The 21,976-nt window shown below is 37.3% G+C and overlaps 1 protein-coding gene across 21 annotated transcripts in view; it reads left to right on the top strand.

The window, feature by feature from the left end:
* The window catches only part of SSBP2 (single stranded DNA binding protein 2), a 183,046-nt gene extending 161,408 nt beyond the window's left edge, over window positions 1-21,638 (top strand). For 12 of the 21 annotated variants that reach the window (XM_086629368.1, XM_086629370.1, XM_086629379.1 and 9 more), the window contains 8 exons: window positions 1,294-1,342; window positions 3,476-3,511; window positions 5,302-5,356; window positions 8,522-8,592; window positions 9,857-9,935; window positions 12,979-13,007; window positions 18,135-18,233; window positions 21,157-21,638. In XM_086629368.1, the coding sequence (XP_086485494.1) occupies window positions 1,294-1,342; window positions 3,476-3,511; window positions 5,302-5,356; window positions 8,522-8,592; window positions 9,857-9,935; window positions 12,979-13,007; window positions 18,135-18,233; window positions 21,157-21,186 (448 nt within the window). In that variant the 3' untranslated portion in view covers window positions 21,187-21,638. The remainder of the gene's footprint in view (window positions 1-1,293; window positions 1,343-3,475; window positions 3,512-5,301; window positions 5,357-8,521; window positions 8,593-9,856; window positions 9,936-12,978; window positions 13,008-18,134; window positions 18,234-21,156) is intronic. The other 9 variants (XM_086629380.1, XM_086629381.1, XM_086629389.1 and 6 more) reach the window with 6 other exon arrangements.
* The last annotated feature ends 338 nt before the right edge of the window (window positions 21,639-21,976 follow it).

Genomic DNA, 21,976 nt, shown 5'->3' on the forward strand with positions numbered 1-21,976 from the left:
TGCTCTGTCTGGACAGTTTTTCCTTTTTCCCATTCCCTTCTGCTTTTAGTATCCGCCTGGTGTCTCCTCAAAGTTGGCTGTATCAAACAGGTCTTCTGCCTGTTAAAACACTCTTGTCCCTCCTGCTGAGGAGCTGCCACTTAGTCATACGTGCATCACTTGGGCCAACTGTAGTGAGAATGTCTGAAAAGTTTGAAATTTCCGTTTGCCTGATGTATGGTGAATTTCATGTTTCTGTGACTTCTGTGTAGATCCTGTAGCCTTAGTCAAGTAGCACACAATTTTTAGATACATGTCTAAACATATGTTTAAAGTGTATGTACAGAACGGCATGTTTTCAATTGATGGTGATGATGATGCTCCGATATATGCTATAACAACATATTTTCAGTGGCTTGTTCTTCTAAAAAACAGTTTTCCCAAAACATTTAGAAGATACTAGCATTACTTTCACTAGTGAAACCTTACTGTACTTGAAATACTCTAGATCCATACTCAGTAAATGCATGTATCCTCAATTCTTCACGAAGGTACTTAATTATGTAAGCAAGAGTACTGTTTCTATGACTGAAATTACACCTACATTTAGTACCTTTCTGCCTTTGAATGTACTGTAAATAGACTTACGTGGAATGTGTGATAGTCCAAATATTTTTTAAAAGATTAAAAGAAGACAAGGAAAATGCTCCTCATGAGAACTTAAAGAATTTGGGAACTCGTTTTCTACTCTGTGCAAAACTTCTGTGCCACATTGAAATGTTGCATCTATGCAACAGAGTTAAATTGTCCCTGAGCAGAAGGAAAGCACTTCAAGAGCAGCAAATTTGCAATGTCTTTCAAATTGTTCCATTGAGAATATAAAAAGGGAATTCCTAAATTTGCCAGTGTTTAGGACTGATGCAAAACAGTGCCATCTAGAGTGTAGCCTCTGGCAGTGTGGCTACTAGGGGAGGACTCCTTATGGTGCCATTCTGACAGGTCCTGTCCTGAAGAGTACAGAAGTATCAGAATGAGTCAGGAATTGAAGAGTCTTAAATGTGAGTGGCAGGGTTGTGATAATAAATAATTTTTCTTTAATCTGTTCATAAACTGATTAAATTATGATGGTAGTGCAATGATGAGAATTTTACTATAGCATTATAACTTGGTGTAGTTATGGTTTATAATCACACTTTAATGTGAAAACAGCCATTTTCTTCCTTAATCTAGAAACAGATTATTTTGATTTGCTTCCTCAGAGCTGGTCGGAAGATGGAGATTGTTCTGTGTCTCATCTTTCATATTCTGTTTCAGGGGTCCTGGGGGTGGTAGACCTTGGCCAAACCCAACCAATGCCAATTCTGTAAGTAAATGTTTTAAATATATTTGACATCATCTTATACTTAGGGAAGTATTTCTCTTCAATACAGTGGAAATAAAATTCCACTTTGTTCAATGAATAGAATAATGCATGCTTTATATTTTTCCCTGCTAACCCTAAGCAGAGCAGCTACAGTGAGGGCACATCTGAACAGAGAGCTCATTGACCTGCAAATATCCAGCTGCGTTCATGATCACACAACAGCTCTGCATCTTTACATCAGTTACAGCACTTCCTTAACATGAAGTTTATCCTGGAGTGTATTTAAAATACAGAACACTGGAACAGGCTGCCCAGAGAGGTTGTGGAGTCTCCTTCTCTGGAGATGTTCAAAACCCGTCTGGACGCGTTCTTGTGTGATCTGTTCTAGGTGGCCCTGCTCAGGCAGGGGGATTGGACTAGATGATCCTTTGAAGTCCCTTCCAATCCCTAACATTCTGTGATTCTGTGATACATTTTAGCTTCCTTTAGCACAGGTAGGATGAGTTACATCAAAACTATCTGGCCAGCAAGCTCTACAGAAATCACAGCTTGTTAAGATACAGCATAATGTGTGTTCACGTATTTTACATAACAAAAGCACATTTGCTGCTCTTAACTAGGGTATACGGAATCAGAGAGCAATTACTTGCAAGACATCAGCCATTTTTATATACTTTTTGTAAAAATCTATTGAATTTCGTTGCAACAACTTCAAAATGAGGTAGTCTAGTAGCAGCTTGAAGGAAGATGAGGTCAGAGAGGCATCCCACATGAAAAACAGTGTCTGGTATTTCTTCAGAAAATACAAAGGTAAAGTTTTAATTTTCATTCACTAGTCATACCTCATCAGTATAAAAATGTGTCCCTTTTTAGCACTTGCAGTTGGATAAGATACGTCTGTATTAACAGACTAGCCTGGTTCTTTTTGTTGTTCTCAGTTTTGATTTTTTAATTTTACTGACAATTGGCGAAAAAATAAGAGCTGAAACTCTTCCTCAGTTTTCTTTAGTGTGTACGCAACTAAAATGGATGTTAGGATATTTTTCAACCGATAGTTGAAATATTTTCATTCTGTGATATTGAGAAGTCTAGTAATACATATATTTGTAAATCTACAATCATGTAAGATGCTTATGCTACAATTAAGTTTGTATTTTGTCAGTACAGTTGCTTCATTCTCACCCCATCCTCCTATAATAGCATTGGTCTGTACTCCTTTAGAAAGAATAATTGCAATGGCTATCATAAAGAAAACTGGATTATTGACAGGCAACTGGATTTCTCCAGATATCCTCTGTAACTAATAACCACAATTGAATTTGAAACTAAAATAGAACACCGTCCTTTTTTTAAAAAAAAAAAAAAATAATGCAAAGAAATGAAATTAGTGTCTTCTAGGGTGAAAGATATGAGAGTTGCTTTTCCTTTTATAGTCAAGATTCTAATTAAGATTAAGTATATTTAAGAACATACAAATTCAGTCCATGCTAGGGACGACTCTAAAGTCCTGTTAACTTAAATGCAAGTATGTGCTCCTTAAGGTTATAAACCTTAATAAAGCCTATTACCTTAATAATCTTATAGCTTAACCTTTTACTATAGACGGCAGATCTTTACAGGCTTTATTTGTGGCTCCTGCAATAAGAATGAGAAAGCTCTTGTAGTAGATGCAGGAACTGCGTTGGTACTAGACCTTGTGACTTAGTATCTTAAAAAAGTGATGCTGGCTGTTAAAAATGCATGCCTCACTTATTATGAAACAATGGAGAGCAGATGTCAGACCTCAGCCTACAGACATTTAAATGTGTGAATTATATTTTTCATATTAATTTCATTAGAGCGGCTACCAGGGCACAGTAATCTTAAATGGAAATATTTTTATTTCAAATATTGGGTATTAAATTTGGTTTGTGTCTATATTGCTAGTATTGGACTTGAACATACTTGCAACGACAAGCTGTTGAAAAGAAGAGGAGTTTGTTTTGACAACAATAACATTTTTCCGTAATCTTTAACTGTGTCTTTGAAGTAAATTAGACAAATAAGCGTTATACTACAGCAGTACATAAATGTATGTATGGACTCCATCTCACTGCATAAGAAATTACTGTTTTCTTTCTGTTGATATTACAGATACCTTATTCTTCAGCATCTCCTGGGAACTATGTAGTAAGTACACTTGTGTGTGTTTGCATATTAGAATGGATGTTTTATTTAGGCACAGAAATAGCTGTCCGGATGTTAAGACGACTTCTTGTGTATTGGTTGAGAACTGATTGGGAACTGAACATTCGATCTGCACTTAGTTTTTTTTCTGCCATATATGTCGCCATATGATTATGTTCATGACTAGAATCATTATCAGTCTGGTCAAAATTGCCCTGAGTGCTGGTTTATTTCAGCAAATATTCATATAACCAATACAATATTCAGCTTTCTTCGTAACACAATATTGTGGATGAATTTATTAACTTCTTCAGAAAAAAAAACCCAAACATTTGAAGATGTAGAACAAGCTTTTATCTCCCTGAAGGTATATACACATGGAGGTTTTGTATATCTTATAGCTAACATTTTAAGGGAAATTTTTGTTCTTATAACATTGTTTCTTCTGTCTGTACTTCACAATGAAATAGTTAAAACTTTGTAATAGGTCCAACATTGAGCTGTCCTTCAAAAGAACACAAAAGCTAACCCTCTCTCTGGAATTTACAAAAACACTTTAAGTAGGTCATTAAGAAACAGTGTCTATTGTCTTAAATCCAAGAATTCTGTGCCACCTTCCAAAATATCTCAGTGAATTATAGCAAATCTCAGCAATGTCCTTGTAAGAAAACAGTAACAACCAAACCTTTATATTCAGTGCCACTGAAAAAAATTTTCCTGCCTCGAACAGTATATCTGCTATTTTAAAATACAACAAAAGAGATGGAAATATAATGAGTCATATGGTAATGAAAATAATCATCTGTTGCTAGCAATCTGTGTATTTTTTATTATGGAAAGTCAATGTTTATTGACTTATATTGACACATTTTTATCAAACTGGAAGTTGATAGTTTTTCACGTTACTTAAAGATAGTGGATCTGCAAACATATTAAGAAAGAATTTACAGTTCTGTTCTTACGAAACAATTAGAATGTTTAGAATAAAACTATTTCAGAAATTCTTAACCTTAAAAAGCTTGTTTAACAACAAGAGCAGTTTGTGTGCAGCTCTTTGTTATAAACAGATTTGTAATGCAGAAATACCTGAAACTAGGCAAACAGATGTTCCTTGATGGTGTTTGTTTGTTTGTTTAAGTCTTTGGTTTATCAGTCTAGACAAGTGACAAGACTATACCCAGCATTATCCTGCCTTTCTAAATCCATTTGTCATTAATTTGAGAAGAAATTTTGTATGCGGATGTTAACTTTAAAAAATTGTAGGATATTATACAGACAGCATTAAGATGCCTGGATCATCGAGATACCAAGTCTGCCTAAAAAAGGAAGCTTTCTTTAGGTGATTAGGCTCTTCCATCCCCATAGGACACCCCTTTGTTTTGGGCTTAGCAAACGTTGGTTACTGTGCCATTGACCTCGAACAAAACAGAAATGCCAGCTGAAAAAACAATGGTAATGAAAGTAGGTTGAGGGAATTAAATATAATTGTCTTAGGCCCTGCTCCAAGTATTTCTTGTGTCTGACTCACAGCATGACACAGAGTTATTGACTAATGGATATTCTTGGGTCTGTATACCTACGTACATTAGAAGACTGTGCCAGAGCTTGCTGACCAATTACTTTGTCTTAATCTGTGATAAGCTGTTTCACTAGCTGATCAGAAAATGTGTGTGTTTTTACCAGAGTAACTCGTGACATTCATGATATTTTTTTTTCTTCATTTATACTGTGTTCATTTTTTCCTGTGGCGTTTTTTTCCTTTCATGGTAACTGACATTTCCTACTCTCTCTAGGGTCCTCCGGGAGGCGGAGGGCCACCAGGAACACCTATCATGCCTAGTCCTGCAGGTAATATACTCAAAAATAATAAAAGATCATTATAAGGGATTTTAGGAAGTACACAAATTATTTTTCAAACTTTGATTTTCTTAAAGAATCAGATAATGATAAATTATTGGGTTTATACTTTCTGTGTCAGTTTTTCTCCTGCACTTTCACTCTCTTTCCCTCCTATGTTGAGGAGATACGAAGCATTGTATCTCTGCAGTTCAGAGCAATTCGTTTCTCTGGCTTTTGAGCCCATCTTGTCTTGCACATATTCAGCAATAGCAAGTTAAGAAGGAAAGAAGACGCAGTCTTTATTTGGTTTTCCTAATGTTCTTTGGGAAAATTCCATCAGTTTGGAAATCAGGAGGTTTCTGAATCTGGTGCAACTTCCCTTGTCATATCCAACGGATAGACCTGACCAACATGTGGCTCTTGAGCAGTGTGCTGCATCCTGTGGCTATGTCATCTGACTGACAGCAGGATCATGCTGGACAGGTTTCTCGCCTCTGTCTTGCAGTGGAGGAGTAAGGCGCCAGAGGAGTCATCATCATGTCCTACCAGTGGTTTGTTCCCAGAACTTCAACTGCCTTGCTGTTTCCTCAAATAACATGGTCTGTATCTTGCAACTCAGACCACAGGGAGATTTTGGCCATGCAGTAGATTGTCCACATTCCTACTAAGGTGTGAGGAAACAAGGAGGAGGATGTGAGGATTCCAGGTGGCTGGCTAGCTTCTCAAGGCTTAAAGATGGTCAGCTAGACGTATTTCGCTCCATTGCTGTCCTGCAAAGATTCTGATATGAACGTGGAACTGCAGGATGTGGAGAATGCTGTCTTCCCCCATGGACATAATCAGAAATCTGCTAAAATGAAAGAAATTACATCTTGTGTAACTCAATAGCTGCTCCTTTTGGCCTATATCTGCCTTTGTAACTCACTTTCACCAGCTAAGGGGGACCTGTTCACCTCAGCAATGTTACAGTGTCTTCAGTCCTTATGTCCTACATGTTCTTGCTGTCCTCTACAGCACTAGGGGGTAGGGAAGTTTCCTAATAACTGGCCATGAAAACTTCTTGCACCAATGTGATATCTTCATTAAATACAATGCCAGGGCTTTAAAATAATGTGATCCAAGATAAAGTGAACAACTTCCTTGTTCATATCATTAGTGAAAAAGATAATTAGTGCGAGCTGGCATTTAAAAGTGAAGAGTCTTGTAACATAAAACGAACTTATGCACAGCCTACACTTTTAATATAGTCAGCACTGTAGTTAAGGCACGTTAGGCTGTGTGCAGCTTAAATAAAGCTTCTGCTGACAGTTGTTCCCATTTTCAGTTAGAGACTCAAAGATGTTTTGAAGCTCTGTTTTCCGAAGTGTGAAAACACTTACGAATTGGCCACCTGAGACTTGAAGGTATTTACTCGCCTCTGAGACAAACCAGCTCTGAGGGTTCCCATGGCCCAACTAGCCTGTATGTATTTCCACAGGAGCCAGCAGAACATGGGGAGAGGTAGAGATGTGTGTTGCAAAAGGATCTGGTGATTGAAGAACTTAGTGCCTACCTCATCAAACATTAAAAATAGCTTTTTATGTGCTAATTTTACTTTGATAACATAAGCCTAAAAGGTTTTTGTTCCCCTTCTTCAAGCAGCATATTTGAACGTTGTGGTGACACCTAGTGCTCTGCATATACTAGAATTATTTACTCACCAAGGTTAATTAATGCTTAGAAAACTGTCTCAGAAAGATTAAGGAATAGACAAAGATCTTGATTTTAACTGCCCAGTGTATATACAAGTACTTTCTTGCAGGAGGTCAGACTACATTCGCAGTTCCAATGCATTTCAGGCTGGTCTTGGCTTTCTCGCTTTCACTACTTCTGACTCAAAAGTCCCCCATCACCTTGTCTTGGAAAAGGAATTACAGCTCAGCAATGGCTTTTGCATGTGTTGTTAATCTTAAAATTCTGGTTCAAAGAGGTGGAATGGTCTTTTGTAGAAGCTAGGTACAGAGTACTAAGCTATTCTTTATTCTTTTTGCAGATACTATAGAGGTACTGATTTTCCAGAGCTGACAATATTTTTTTAAATCATGTTGTCCCCTTAGGGATGTATTTAGACTTTCCTTAAGTCATTCTTCTCTCAGTAAACTTTTTCATTCCATGGCTGATGTCTTCTCAAGTTCCCTTGGGAAAGGTTTTTGCCCAATTTGTTTACTATCTGCTGCATTATTTGCTTTCTGTTTCTTGCAAATATCGATGAAGGGTGTCAAGACTTCATATGTGTTAGCAGTGAGGATAACTTGGAGATCAGAATGAGTAATTTGTATCTACTAATGGTTCTTAGGCATTGATATCTTAAGTTCAGCCAGAAGAGTTATGTGGGTTGTCTTCTATACATCTTGTTCATTAAATCCTGCATTTCATCTCTGGAGGTGCTCCACCTGAAAGTTCAAGTGCATTGATGGGAGGAAGAGGGCTGAGATGCAATATAGCTGTGTCAACGTCCGGCAAGGCCAAGTGAAACTCTTGGCAGAACTTACTGGCCTAGGCACCACGCTGTCCCAGGGTGGTTCTGTTCGTTTTGGACTTGGGGATTTTTTCAAGCATTGCACCACACTGGGTCATGAAGATACATCAGTTAAAGCTGTCCTTCGAACAAGGGTCTTTGCACAGTTTTCCACTGAATAGTTAGATATATCCAAAATCAAAGACTGACGTGAATGAAAACAAAAAAATTTAATTCGCTATACTAACTTGCAGTCTGTATAATGAGAAGCTATTTATCATTTATTACAGATGGAAAACAAATCACAGGAAGTATTGATAAGAAACTCCTGTTTTATACAGAGTATTGAAGATGAGTGAAGTAAATTGGAACTCCAGGAAAACGGGTTTATGGAATTAAATAGTTACAGATACTTGGTGATTTACAAACCTTTTAACAGTCATGCATAAAACCAGAGTCTAGAAGTAGTCACTTAGGGACCGTGGCAATTATTTCTTTTCATAGCTCTGTTGTGTGATAGCAATAGATAGAAAGGGAATTAAATTTTCCATTATATTGCCACTGTGTATCAGTGAGTCAGGCACAGAAATAATATGAACAAAATGACAGGAAATGTATTAGGTGAGTAGTTTTATTGAAAGGTATATATTAGCACTTAAAATAATCTCTTATTACAGATTCAACCAACTCTGGAGACAACATGTACACTTTAATGAATGCAGTACCACCCGGACCCAACAGACCTAATGTAAATATGAATCTAGTTGTATACTTCTTTGAGTTATACAGCCTTTTTTTATCCAAACACTGCATTTCCATCACATATCATTAATACTAAGTTTTCCATTTTTGTGGGTGACACTTCAGTTGCTTCTCCCCTACCATGTACTTTTTAATCGTTTCACAAATCAATCATGCCAATACATGCCAAATAATGATTGGGGCATATTTTTCTACATGGAAGAGGCCTTAGAAGCTTGTGCATGAGGATCTTGGGGACAGCCTGGTTTGTCACACTGCAGTGTGATAGACTTCTGTGTGATCGGACTTCGTCCTAGGAGCTGCCACTAAGCATTAGTTTCTGCAGGATTCAAACTTCTGTTGTAAAAAAAATATCTACCTCTGAAAAGGGAGCATAAAATTGCTGAAAGTGACCCAGTATTATATTGCCCTGCCATTCTGTACAAAAAGTTAAAATTGATGCCTTTGAGAAAAAACAAACTTCTCTGCTTATCTAAATGGGATGTTAAGAATGAAACCTATTGATAAGATTAAGTACTTGCCTAAAGAACTAGTTAACTAGTGACTATTTTAGCCTAAATTTAAGCAGTTCCAGAACTGACAAAAATCTGGATTCATCCAACTTGTTTCTTCTCTGATCTTTCTCTATGCCTTCAGTTTTATTGTATTTCTCTGATTACAACCATATTTTATTATAGACCTTTTGAAAATAAAGGCCAGTAGTGCTTAAAAATATAGATATGTAGATACTACTAAATCATTATGCAGTGAATTTTAAAAATTTTTCTATAATGTTAATGCCTTCAAGTTTTTGAGAACTGAATTTAAGGTAAATATCTGAAATTGGACAGAAACTGCTCATGGTCCAGAGGTAGTACAGAGTAATCTGATTGTCAGTATGGATAGGGTGGGGTTTGAAAGCTGTTAATTAATCACTCATTAAAGAGAATTGTAAGATTCCCTGTACCTTCAATGGGAGTAGCGCCAGGTCAGGACTAGCAGGTTTGAAAGTCTGACACAAAGTGTTGAAGTAAATAATGAATTATTCCTAAGTTGTTTTTGAGCCTACAGAGGTAAGAGTCTCCAAAAATCGTGAAAGTAGTGTTGGAAAAAGTGAACAAAAGCAATGGTGTTTTTGCAGTTTTCACATGGAGGACTTTCACTAGACTTATTACATTCAGAGCTGGGACTGTGCATTATTTTCTATTTATTAGATTATCTACAAAAAATTGTACAGTAATACCAGTTTTTAATGTCTGATCCTTTTGTAGTTTCCAATGGGGCCAGGGTCAGATGGACCTATGAGTGGACTGGGTGGAATGGATTCACATCATATGAATGGATCATTAGGTAATGATAGTAAATATCACAAACATTGTGAATTTTCAATGACTAGTGCCATTTTCTATGACTAGTTCACTGAGTTGTGTGAAAGACAGTGTGTAAAAATCTTTTAAAAACTGAAAAAGCTATATATACATCAAGAAGAAGTATTAAGATACTTTTTAAGCATATGAGTTGGCATACATAGTGCATCTCTGGAATGAAAATACTGTATTTTATTTCTGAGGGTATAGTTTTTATCCAGTTGATAGAAATCACTCTAAAAGCATACCGTCACAGTAATGTAGAAGTGAAGGTTTAAGAACCATTTTGATTTACCTCAATTCCTCTTTCAAAATCTTGGGAAGGTGTCACTGTGACATGCTGGTACATGTTCTTATCAGTTACCTGGAAGTAAGTTGTTACATATATTGATGTATGTGTTAAACGGTTTTTATCCTAGTATTTTTATATCCTCATTTGTTCTATAATTAGCTATATGTCTGTCAGGTATGAGTATTACTACTCTGTCCCCATTAGCAGCTTCAGACAAGTGTCAATTTTAATTCACCCAAAAGAACATGAATTCTTGTCAAAGCATGTAGAGGCAGGAGGAGAGTGTTCTGTGTGACTTTTGACACGGTGATTTCTGAAGGACTCATATCTAGGGGAGAAGCCTTGCACAACTCTGCAAAACACATGCTGCTTTATCTCCTGACTATCCTAGCAAACTCTGCTCTTGCTCTTTGCTGGAAGCATGATAGACACTTGAAGGGGATTTAAGAAACAAGCCACAGCTAGATAAATTGCATTTATGCCTTCTTCTTCCATACCCACAAGGTCAGTAAATACCTTGGTTTTATTTCTGCTCATACCCTAACACCAGGCAAGTAGCTCTGGATACAGTTCTTGTGTTGTACTGTTCACTTCTGTCTGCACCAAGGACTGTTGTTCATGCAGGCAAGAACAGGGGGGAACTTTGAGCTGCAAAGACTTGAGATCTCTTTCTTCTTCTATCCCCTTAGTCCACCAGCAAAGGTTCTCTTTTACATCTGGAGCTGGCCAGATGCACCCAAGGGGCACCAGCAACACCCTGCTGAGCAGTGTTTTCCTTTGTGGGGAGAAACCCAAGCAATCTAGATACAGGTCAGGCAGGCAGAAGATAAGCTGCCAGTGTTCTCTTTGCTTCTATCCCCAAAGAAAAGCTCTCTCACCTTCCCAGCACAGGCACGGACCAACCTAAACTCCACACCGTTTAAGTCCATACTACCATGATGGATAGAGATCTATTACTCATATCTCAAAAGTTGGAGGTTGTGAGACAGGAAGCATAAACATGTAAGATGAAGGGCGAAATTTGAGGAGTCTATGACAAGATGAAAAAACTAAGCCATCAAGCCTCATTTAGCAGACTTGTTCTGAACGATTAAAATTCAGCAGTAGCCATCTATCTCCTAATGGAATTATCTTTTTTTTTCTAGGAAAGCATGTCCCTCAAATTCCTAGATTACTTTACATAAAGACACCTTATGATTTTACAGCCTTTCTTTACATACTACAATCCTAAAACGGATTGTTGCTTTAATTAATAATGACGCAGATTACATTCAAGTAAATGAAAAACTGTGTGAAAGGTAATCACATCTTTTGCTGTCACTTTTTATAACCTGAGAATTATTTCTTAGCTAAAAGAAAAAAATTAAATTGAAACAGTTGTGGAAGGATTTTATGCGTACCTAGGATTTGGTTAGTTATTTTCTCTAGTGAAAGTGATGAAGTGCTTAGTCAAATTAATGATGACTGCTTTCTAGGGTTAACTTCATATCTAAACTAGAACCTGAGTTCTTTAAGGAGAGGAGGGCTGGGAGAGATCTGCTATATTCATTTCCATGCTGCAGTAGGCAGTTGTATCTCATAATCAGACAAATAAATTGGTCAAGGTTCATCTTGAACTTCTCCAACTTCTTTGACCACTACCCTTCTGTTGAATATCTGTTCATAGCTCTGATGGTTAGAGAGAAATCTTTTTTCCTGATTCCCACCAAAGTTTATGACAAAATAACTCTTCGTACCAATTATGTATCTGAAGTATTTATAGAGAGAAATCATATTCCTTCTCAGCCTTAATTTGCCTGGCTAAGTATAGTAAGCTATTTCAGTCTCCTCCCACCACTCCATTTTCTTGATTGTTTTTCTCTGATACTCGTCCAGTTTTGTATTCACTGCTCTTCTAGAATTTGTCTTTCCTGAAAATAGGTAACGAGAATTGTTTACTATGTGTTGCTGATAAAATTGTTTTTCTTGATACATCCATCCTAAGGTGATATTTCCTTTGTTCTTGGCTTTACCTGAGTGAGAGCTACAGCATGTGAAAAAAATTCATTTCAATAGGCTTGCATTCATTGTATTTAGTTTTACTTGGTTTCTGTTATTCTGGTCCTCAGGATCATATGCTTTCTTCTGAAAGGTACTGGTCATCATCAGTGTTTGTAATGCATGAAAAGCTGATGTCATTTCAGCTGATCTTAGTAGTAGATTTCTGCTTCTGGGAGCAAAGACATTGATGAAAGACCCCCAGCTGACCTTAGTGATAATAGTGGTCTTTTTTTTCCCCAGGAACATTGAGTTTTACTAGATAGCCATGATTTTGCTTTTTTTTCCCTCAAGCTGAAGCACCATTTTCCATAGGTGAATATACCCCAAATTAATTGCGTTACCTGTACCTTACCATGGCTAAGAGGACAGAGAGGTTGGACATATGGTTTCTGGAGTTGTGCTGGGCTGTCTCATCCTGAAAGGATGCCATCCAAATAACCAATACAGATCAGAATTGTGTCCTTCATTCTTTTCTCACTTTTTGCTTTGGGTGTGTACACAGAGAAAGGACTAGCATTATTCGATACTGGCTGTGAACTTTTACTGAGAGAGACACTGAGAAGGAAGTGAGATGATGCATGGTTGGTTATGTCCTTAAAATATTGCTGTTACACTATATATATTTACTATGAAAAAAAATCTTGGAGTAACTTTAGCTCAAAACTAACTGAATAATTGTCTATTTTAATTTAAGGCTCAGGAGACATGGACAGTATTTCCAAAGTGAGTATTGAGTAAAATACTTGGAATTTTTAGAATGTTTCATTCTAAACATGTTTTCTTTATCTCTCTTACAAAGCATTTTGTTATGTATCTATATTGTATTTTCTGCTTGTCAACTCTTTGCAGGCTATTTGCAGACAGATTTAGTATTAATTGAAAATTTAAAAACAATATTATTGATAGAGAGTATAAGTAGACTTATTCCCCACTGCATAATAATGTGTATTAATGAATGTGATTAATTATATATGGTTCATAATCTGATTGATCATATTATAATCTTCCATACTGTTAAGACAAATTAATATAGTTCTAGTAATCAATTCTAGTTGAACATAAATTTGTGAAAATGTCGTTAGGATGTTACATTTATGCACTGCATGATTGCTTTGGTCACCTCTGTAAGGCAATGTTAATCATTAGTATATGTTCCTGAAAGCTAGATTAAGAAGTAGTTTCAGAAGAAGCACAATTTTGATATCACAACCATTAAATAGTTGGAAATGAATGTGAGTTTAATCTGCGGGGATTTTGCATCTACAAAAATAATATAGTGGTTGAATGTATCATTTCTTTCATAAAAATAAAACTACTACGTATGTGATCAGCATTAATTTCGGAATTAATGAGCTTATCTGATATTGATAAAGTGGCATAAATCTGTCCCCTGCACAACACTGTGTTTTGTACTCAGCATCTTCAGATGTAACTGAATTATCGATTGCTTCAGTTTAAATTTTATAACTTACTTGTTTGTAGCAAAATTCTTAACAGTCTTCCAAGAAAGGAGTATGAGTTTGTTTTGAGCATATCAACTGCTGGTGAATTTTGGTTGCCCCAGGACTGAGTACCACGGTGCTGTGCCTAGATCTCTCCCAGTGCAGACTTTGCCATTTCAGATCTCTCTAAGGCTGGTCTGCATGTGCTCTGGTCACACTAGGGACCTTGCTGTAGGTCTGTTCTCAGAAGCTATGGTGAGATACCAACGCATAGGGAGCAAAACGCTCACCTAAATTCCCATGGGTTAACGCAAAATTTCTTGGTGTGAATTGTTGAGAATACACTTCCAGGTGTTCAAAAGGCAGGAATCATTCTTCATTTAGCGATACATATGTGTATATCCAAAGAGAAGGAAGAGGACCCAGTACAGTTCCCCAGTTTGTGCTCTTCTGGTGGTGTGATATGGTAGCCTGTAAAGTGCGCTTAGCATGTATCTTTCCTGGAGAGAAGGACCTCAGCAATATGTGTCTGAGGCCATTGCTGCTCCTGTGAGGGCACAGCATCTATAGCAGTCCTATATTTTTGTCCATTTTTAAGATCTATAACATTTTCATGCTCTGCAAAGAGTAAAATGATGGATCGAAATGACCATGTTGCCTTGGTTGTGCTGTGCTTAGATGTGCAGTGATGGATTCGGTAGAAGCCTCCAATAAGATAATAAGCATACAGCGCTTTTTAAATCAATGTCCATATTTTTTCTGCAGTATTTTTATTGCTAACTGCAGCATTTTTTAAGGAAAAAGCCCCAAACATTTCCATTAGCTTGCAGTAGGATTGTTTTTGAAAGCCTGTATGCAACTCACTGGTATTAAGTATCAGTATATGTGCTAATACAAGCGTCAGGAACTCTGAAAACTTAAATCCAAAAATTTACCTGGAAGTGTTGTAATTTGTTACCCTTCATAAATAACTCATGGAAATCACATTTGATGCATGTCTTTTTCAAACAACTAAAAGAAAAGTGCTGCCAACTTTGAAAGTAAGAGAGTGTCCTGTTACACCGTAGTATCTTCTTCCGAGTAGCACTGCCCAATATGCAGCCTGCATTGACAGCAGTAAACGTGTGTGGGTATCATTGGTAGTTTCGGGTAGGTAGTAGTGCATAATGCTTTTGAAACTTTAATGGGAAAGTTCCGTTTCCAAGGAATGGCAGATTCCTGGGGTTGGTGCACACAGAATTGTTATGCGGCTGCCTTCCAGTTTTGTACGCAGTTACCAGGATTGTTCTTGCTGAAGCAAGAGTCTCCCTGCATACATGACCAGCTAGTCTTGCAGTTGGCTTTTTCACACGTAGATTTCCAGTGCTGGAAGTTGTTCACTGAAGTTAACACAGTTTGAGGTGTGCGATGCTCAAGTCCAGGCACAGGACTTCAGTGGAGTAAAATGTATTATTAGAGCAGCTGATTGTTAATTCCCAGGAGACGCAGAAAATTAATCCAGTCTTGGTAGAATCAGTACTGCTCACAGAATTCAGAACTACATTTTCTAGAGAAGATTTTAATTTAATTGACTGAATGGCAAAACATGCAGTTTTTATGAAGTAGGTCGAGATGGTGGAAGTAAATGAACTGAAATTATGCATATTAAACAAACATTAATAACCAGTGTTTCTTGCAGTGCCCATGGAATTTGTACAGGCATCAAAGACATAATTCCTTTGGAAAAACTCAGCAAGTGCTACAATGCTAGACCCCATACTGGCCATAAAAGCAGCCCAGGGGAGTTGCTATAAAAGTGTTTATTTTATCTCAGGAATTTGAACCTTTGGGGCTGGTGTACTGTAGCAATTGCAGAATTTCAAGGCTTCGCACTACACAGAGCAAGATAAAGTAGGGGTAAATCCCCCAGGAATGAACAAAAGTGCAGGAGCATCACATGAAATAAATGTTGGAAGGCCTTAGTGGGTTTTAAACTTTATATTCATAGATTTTAATGCTAGAAGGGACTGATACAATTGTGTCGTGTGACCTCCTGCATAACACAGGCAACAGGACTTCCCTGAATTAGTTCCTGCTTAAGTTACAGTAGCTGTGGTTGAACTAAAGCAGTAGTTTTCAACCTTTTTCAAGCTGTAGGTCCCTAACTTCACTGAATAACAAGCTTAATTGTCTAATGTCAGTCAACTAGTTAGGCTTTTAGTTGTGCAGTGATGCCTGGAGATCTAGGGATCACAGTTTCAGAAACAGTGAACTAGACTGAAGAAAGCACAAGGGCTAAGGCAGGGGTTTTAACCCAACTCTGTAAGCTGCGTTTCAGATGCTAACAATAAAGTTATGCTTGCAGGTCACTTACGTAATTAATTTTACATTTAGTCTATTACTGAAAACAAATACACCAAGCTGAACCCCTTTACATACTTGGCCATTCAGATTGAGAATGGTGATCTTCCCTCAAAGGAATATGGTGAAAACTTAACAGCAGCCTTTCACTAACCATTCAAAATATGTTACAAAGTGGACTGCATGTACAGCATTTAGGTGGGCCAGTCTGCTAAAGTAGTAGCAAAGAGTAACTGATTTAATTTGTGGTGTTTGGTGAAGCTGAGAACACCACTTTTTATTAGACTTGGAGGTGATGTAAATCTGTGGAACAGTGGAATATGTTGCGATATTTAAATTATGGACAGTGGTCAGCATGGGACTTCATTAACACAAAGAGGAGTATGCAGAAATATGATATGAAGGGGAAGTAGAAGTCATAGCTATCCCATCCCATTTTCTGTTCAGTGAACACTGCAGTGTACATCTGTAAAGTGCCAAGGTAGGATAGATAGCCTCTGTAGTTCTGAGGAAAGTGCCAAGAAATTAAGGGGACTTAGTCTTTTTTAAATGTTTCTAATTTTTCGTTTAATGTTTGACCTATTGCAGATTTAGTTATACTAAATAAAGACTGTATGCAGGTATTTTCAAAGTCCAAAATACCTGGGTTTTTGAAAGAAAAAATCTCTATGGTAACAGACATACTGTGCCAGGATTGTAATTGAGAATAACGTAAGAAAAAGAGGACAAATTCACTTAGGATTCTTACAGCTGTTACGATTTGGTCACTTGGATCAAGATCACTACTTGGAGTTGCATTTTGTTAGCTTTCCCATTGGATGCACTAACTTTATGTTAAGTTTATTGTGACATACCACGTTTGCATTTCTATAAATAAAATCTCAATAGCAATACTGCATTCAGTTTTTCCAGATTAAAAAAAAAGAAAAAAAAATCAAAGGAAGAACTGTGATAGATATAAATGCTTCATAATGAAGTTCATTACTTCAATCCCCCCTTTTCCTGACTGCTCCTTTTTCGTCACAAAACGTCTGTAAGTAGGAGTCTTAACAGTGATGGAAAGAGAATTGCCCATGCTCCAGGCATGGTAGGGTACCGCAAATCAACTTTGTAAAAAACACCTAACTCTTTATAGTGTCTATAATAATCATGTATTAGCTATTGACTCAGAATAATTTCTGTGACAATTGCCTTTTTTCACCCTTTCTTTGAGTAACTGAGTCTTGAAAGCATTTTCTGAATGTTGCAGGGTGATTGTGCACTTCTGTAAAAAAAAAGGAATTTTTCTTTAGAAGTTTTCATATTGTTATTTCATTATTGCATTTCAGTTATGTCTAGACTCTGAAAAGGTAGATTAAAATGCTGTTGCATTATGCTCTGTGCAAGAAAATAGCAAAAGTACGGTTCTTCCTATTTGTGAGCCCGGTCCAGTGGTCAGCGGTTACTCAGGAGTCTTTTATCTAAAACTCTTGTTAACAATTTTACCTGTAAGTGCTGTGTATTAGCTGTGCTCGGAGAAGTAGTTTAGCAATTGAACCACATTTGTGAACTACTTGTGAAACTGTATTTCAAGAAACTGAGCACTCTGAACAAAGACCCCTGGCACAGGCCTTTGCAGAGGTCTATGTAGATAAGATTCATCCATATGTCTACCCTTAAGTACATATTCATGTCACAAATGTCAAGGCACACGCTTATAAACTTCAATGAATTTGACCACATGATTTAATGTAGTGACAGAGCTACCTCGTAAAAAATGGCTGCAGCCATTTATAGCTTTTCCTGGCTTCATTAGAAGATGCTGGCTATAACCTGAAAACAAGAATTACAGGTAAATAATTCTTGCTTCAGGGAAGAAAACATTACTTTACAGGCTAAAATTAATGTCTGAATCATGCAAAACCCTGCAGAGGCTTATTTTTTGTCTTTGAAAATCCCAGTGCATTGCACAGTGCATGTTAGTGCTCTATAGTCTCGTGTAAAGTGTGCCTTTGGCACATTTGGTGAAGCTGCGAAATGAACTGAAATCTTCAACACTTAATCTGTGCTTTAAAATCTTATTTAACAGAACTCTCCCAGTAATATGAGCATGAGTAATCAGCCTGGCACTCCCAGGGATGACGGTGAGATGGGTGGAAACTTCCTAAACCCTTTTCAGAGTGAGAGCGTAAGTATTTCTTTGCCTAGTTCGTTGGTTTTTTTTTTTTACCTTTGTGAACCTCTATCTCTGCCATTTTGTTGGAAAAAAAAAAAAAGAAACAGGAAGAACCAAGAGTTTTGTAGTGTACTTGTAATGCAGTGCTGTGCCTTACGTGTTTTTTACTGGCCTCTGAGATTATAGTATTGGTTTGACAAAAAATTGTGCAAAAGACTGCTAGAAGTTGAGCTGAAACTGGAAAATGTGGGAGCTGTAGATTTACTGCAGAAACACTTTTTCTAGATTAAGAGGTCAGTTGTCAACGAAAGTTAGATCTGTCAAGTAGTAATAATTACGCCGCACATATTCAGTAGTGCACAACAGGCATTTGTCAGGCAATATCCAAGAAGCCTAAATACTCGCAGTTGACGGATCCTTACATCTGAGTGTTTTAATGTGTGGTTGCACAACCTTTGACTCCTGGACAATGTGTTTTAAGGGGACTGTCTTTTAGAACAGGATTTACACTGAAATGTATGATGAGAGCACCAGCAGATCTCGTTTTGCGAAGATGCAGTGTGCTATTAGAGTCAGAAAAAGCAAAGGTTCCCTCTAGTGTTCATTCTGGGACAAATGATGCTTTTTTAAAATGGAGAATGCTTGAGGCAGCAAAACGTGGTGCAAAACACATTACAAAGCAAGATGACAGTATTTTCATACTCATGTGCCTGAAGCTGGGTTTCCAAATACACATTTAGGTTCCTAAATAGGAGTGTCCTGATTTTTCAGAAGTGCTGAGTGACTTCAGCACTTCTGTTCTTATTGGAAATCACTGCTGCCAGAAGTGAGTGCAACTTCATTAACTATGCCAGTGGTGAACTCCAGCTCAGAAACTGTGACGAGTAAACAGTTTCTGTTAGATCACAAAACAGTCAAATTGCATGGCAAGTTTCATGGGAAGCAGATTTTGAGGGTTTGGGGTTTTGCTTCTTTAGTGAAAAGGAAGAGTTTCTGCATGTTAGCTGTTCTTCATAAAGAGGACATGTGTTCAGATTGTGTGGGGTATTGGAGAAAATTGGTTTGTATAACCCAAACCCACAATGTTTTAATATTTGCCAAAAAAAACCCGCCAGTAACCACAGAACCTCCATCAAATGTGATCCTTGGTCATGGTAATCCTTGACTCTCAATTTAGTATGTGTTGCTTGTACTGAGGGCAGGCAGTCTCATCAGCAGGCAGGCCAGTTCACCAAACTAGGGTTTTGAAAAAAGGGACATCAGTTGTACTCAAAAAAAAAAACATTTTCTCAGACGCTTGTTGGATTCTAGATGTTGTTTTCCTTCCTGGAAGAACCTGGGACATGGTTTTCTTAAGGTTTTACATGAGATGTATGTCTACAAGGCATGCATTATACATGCCACATGCATTCTAGTCTACTTCTAGGTATCAGTTCCACTCTAACATGAGTCACATTGTAGTCCTTGGGAACTGTCTTGCTTTCTGATTTGTATTTCGTTACTTGGCTACTTAGAGTAGGCATTATTATTAAGTCCTTTCTCAGGCAAATTTGCTGTTCAGTTCAACAGGAGTTTTGGTTAGTCATGGGGAACAGGGCTTGGCTAAAAATAAGTTAAAAATCACAAACGCTTTTCATCATCTTTCAGTTTCTTGTCCAAAGTGATTACCTGGGTACTTTGGCTTAGATACAGGAAATCACTTGAACAGATGCTTTACTTTAAGCATTTGAGCTCGTCTCTGACTTTGGCTAAAGATGAGCATGTTCTTAATAGCTTTGCTGGCCCACTGTAGGAGTGGTTAGGAGGACATGATGAGAGTAAGCCCTAAAGCAGACAAACCATCAGAGACATGACAAGGAACAAAAGACTTTACACAAGTAGTCCATTCTTATGTAGTTTGCATGACAGGGAAGACTCATCCAAAATGGTTTTTCAAACATGCTTTGACACTTGGAAATGCCCAGCATGAAAGTAGCTTTGGCAGGATTTTTATTGCATATCTGTTTTTGCAAAGGCAAATCTGTATTTCTGTTTCTTATATGAGTTTTTATAATGCAAATATTTCTTGCATTTGAACATTTTCCTCTACTTAGAAGATTCTGGGCCAAATTAAGTGTTTCTGCAGTCCACAATTTTCAATTTAAAAACAAATTAGGCATATAGATGTGCATTTCTAGGCATTGTGGTGCTGCATTGATTATTGTAATGAAGTACTGCTAACCTGAGGGCAACTATAGCTTGTATAAAGGCTGCAGTTCAATTTGTGTAACAATAATAATGTAGTGTGGTGATTGAATTTTTGGTTCACGTAAAGGAGAATGACCGCTGATCCTTGATTCGGCTTGCCTCCTAAAATCAATAAGACAGAATAATACAGACCAAAAGTCTAGTTTAATTCCAGTCATACATATCTTTACTCCTTTTTTTCCCATAAAGTAGTAAAAACCTCTCAAAATATTTATGTGGTTCAGCTAACCATGAATGCAGCTGGCCTACTTGAGACTAGTCAGCTGCCTAGCTAAATCACCCCAGTAGCCAACACTGACCAGGAAAAGGTGTGGAAAGCATCAGTGATGTATTGGTTCATCCCACCACCCAGGTAACACCAAAACAGTCTTCTCCAACACTGACCAGGAAAAGGTGTGGAAAGCATCAGTGATGTATTGGTTCATCCCACCACCCAGGTAACACCAAAACAGTCTTCAAGGAAGTTGGCTTCATCAGCAGTAGCTGTATTTTTACGTAATGAGAGAAGCATAACAGAAGTTACGATACCACAAATTGAACTACAGCCTAAGCACAAGCTACAGTGCAATTTTAGGCGGAAGTTCAAAGAGTGTGTTGACATTTGAACTCATTGCTGTGGTCCAGAAGAGGTTTTAGTTACCAGGGGAAGGAAAAATGGTTGTTAAAATATGGATTCCTCTTTTTTCAGTACTCCCCAAGCATGACAATGAGTGTGTGATCCATTAACAAGTCTCACCGTGAAGACCACAGTGAGTTGGCCCTCTTCAGAGAGCTACTGCAGAAGAAAATTATTCATCCCAGTGTACAGCTTAACAAAAGAATCTCAGACACAATCAGACCCACCATTTTTTTTTCTACCATCTCCCCCGTTTTGTCAACAAAGTGGGTCCCAAACATGATTGAGACAACTGTAAAGAGTGGCGTAACAGAACTGCCCAAGATGGATCTGCAAACAGTTATCTGTGTATGTACGTGTGTGGGTTAATGTATATGTATGTGTGTGTGATAACAGAAATACACACATACATATATAGAACCGCAGGACATTGTAAAATATTATCACATGACATCTTAAGTAGAAATGAGAAGTAGGGACTTTTATTCCGTCTTTCTTTTTTTCCACGTTTACATTTTAATTATTAAAATTTGCTTTCCCTCTCCCCTCCTGAACTGTTTTATGTTGCATATATCACTGCTTTATAAGTTATTTTTTAAGGTGAGCTCAAATGATAAATTCTTCTGATTTTGTAAATGTCTGCCATTACGGATAGGAATAAAATTGCTTATAAGAGCTTTCATTAACTTGTGTTTGATACCAGTTACCCTGTGAATCACAAACTGTACTGTCTCAAGAAATAGAAGAAAGCTCATCTTAATTTTTTGGAGAAATTTAATAATTTTCACCTAATTTGGTGACTTTTTTTTTTATACTTTGCCTTTAAAAAAGAAGCACTGAAGGTTATTTTTCTTCTTTAATTGAAGCCTAATATCTGCAATATCTATTTTAA

This window comes from Tauraco erythrolophus, chromosome Z (assembly GCF_009769465.1).
Source record: "Tauraco erythrolophus isolate bTauEry1 chromosome Z, bTauEry1.pri, whole genome shotgun sequence".
Taxonomy (NCBI): Eukaryota; Metazoa; Chordata; class Aves; order Musophagiformes; family Musophagidae; genus Tauraco; species Tauraco erythrolophus.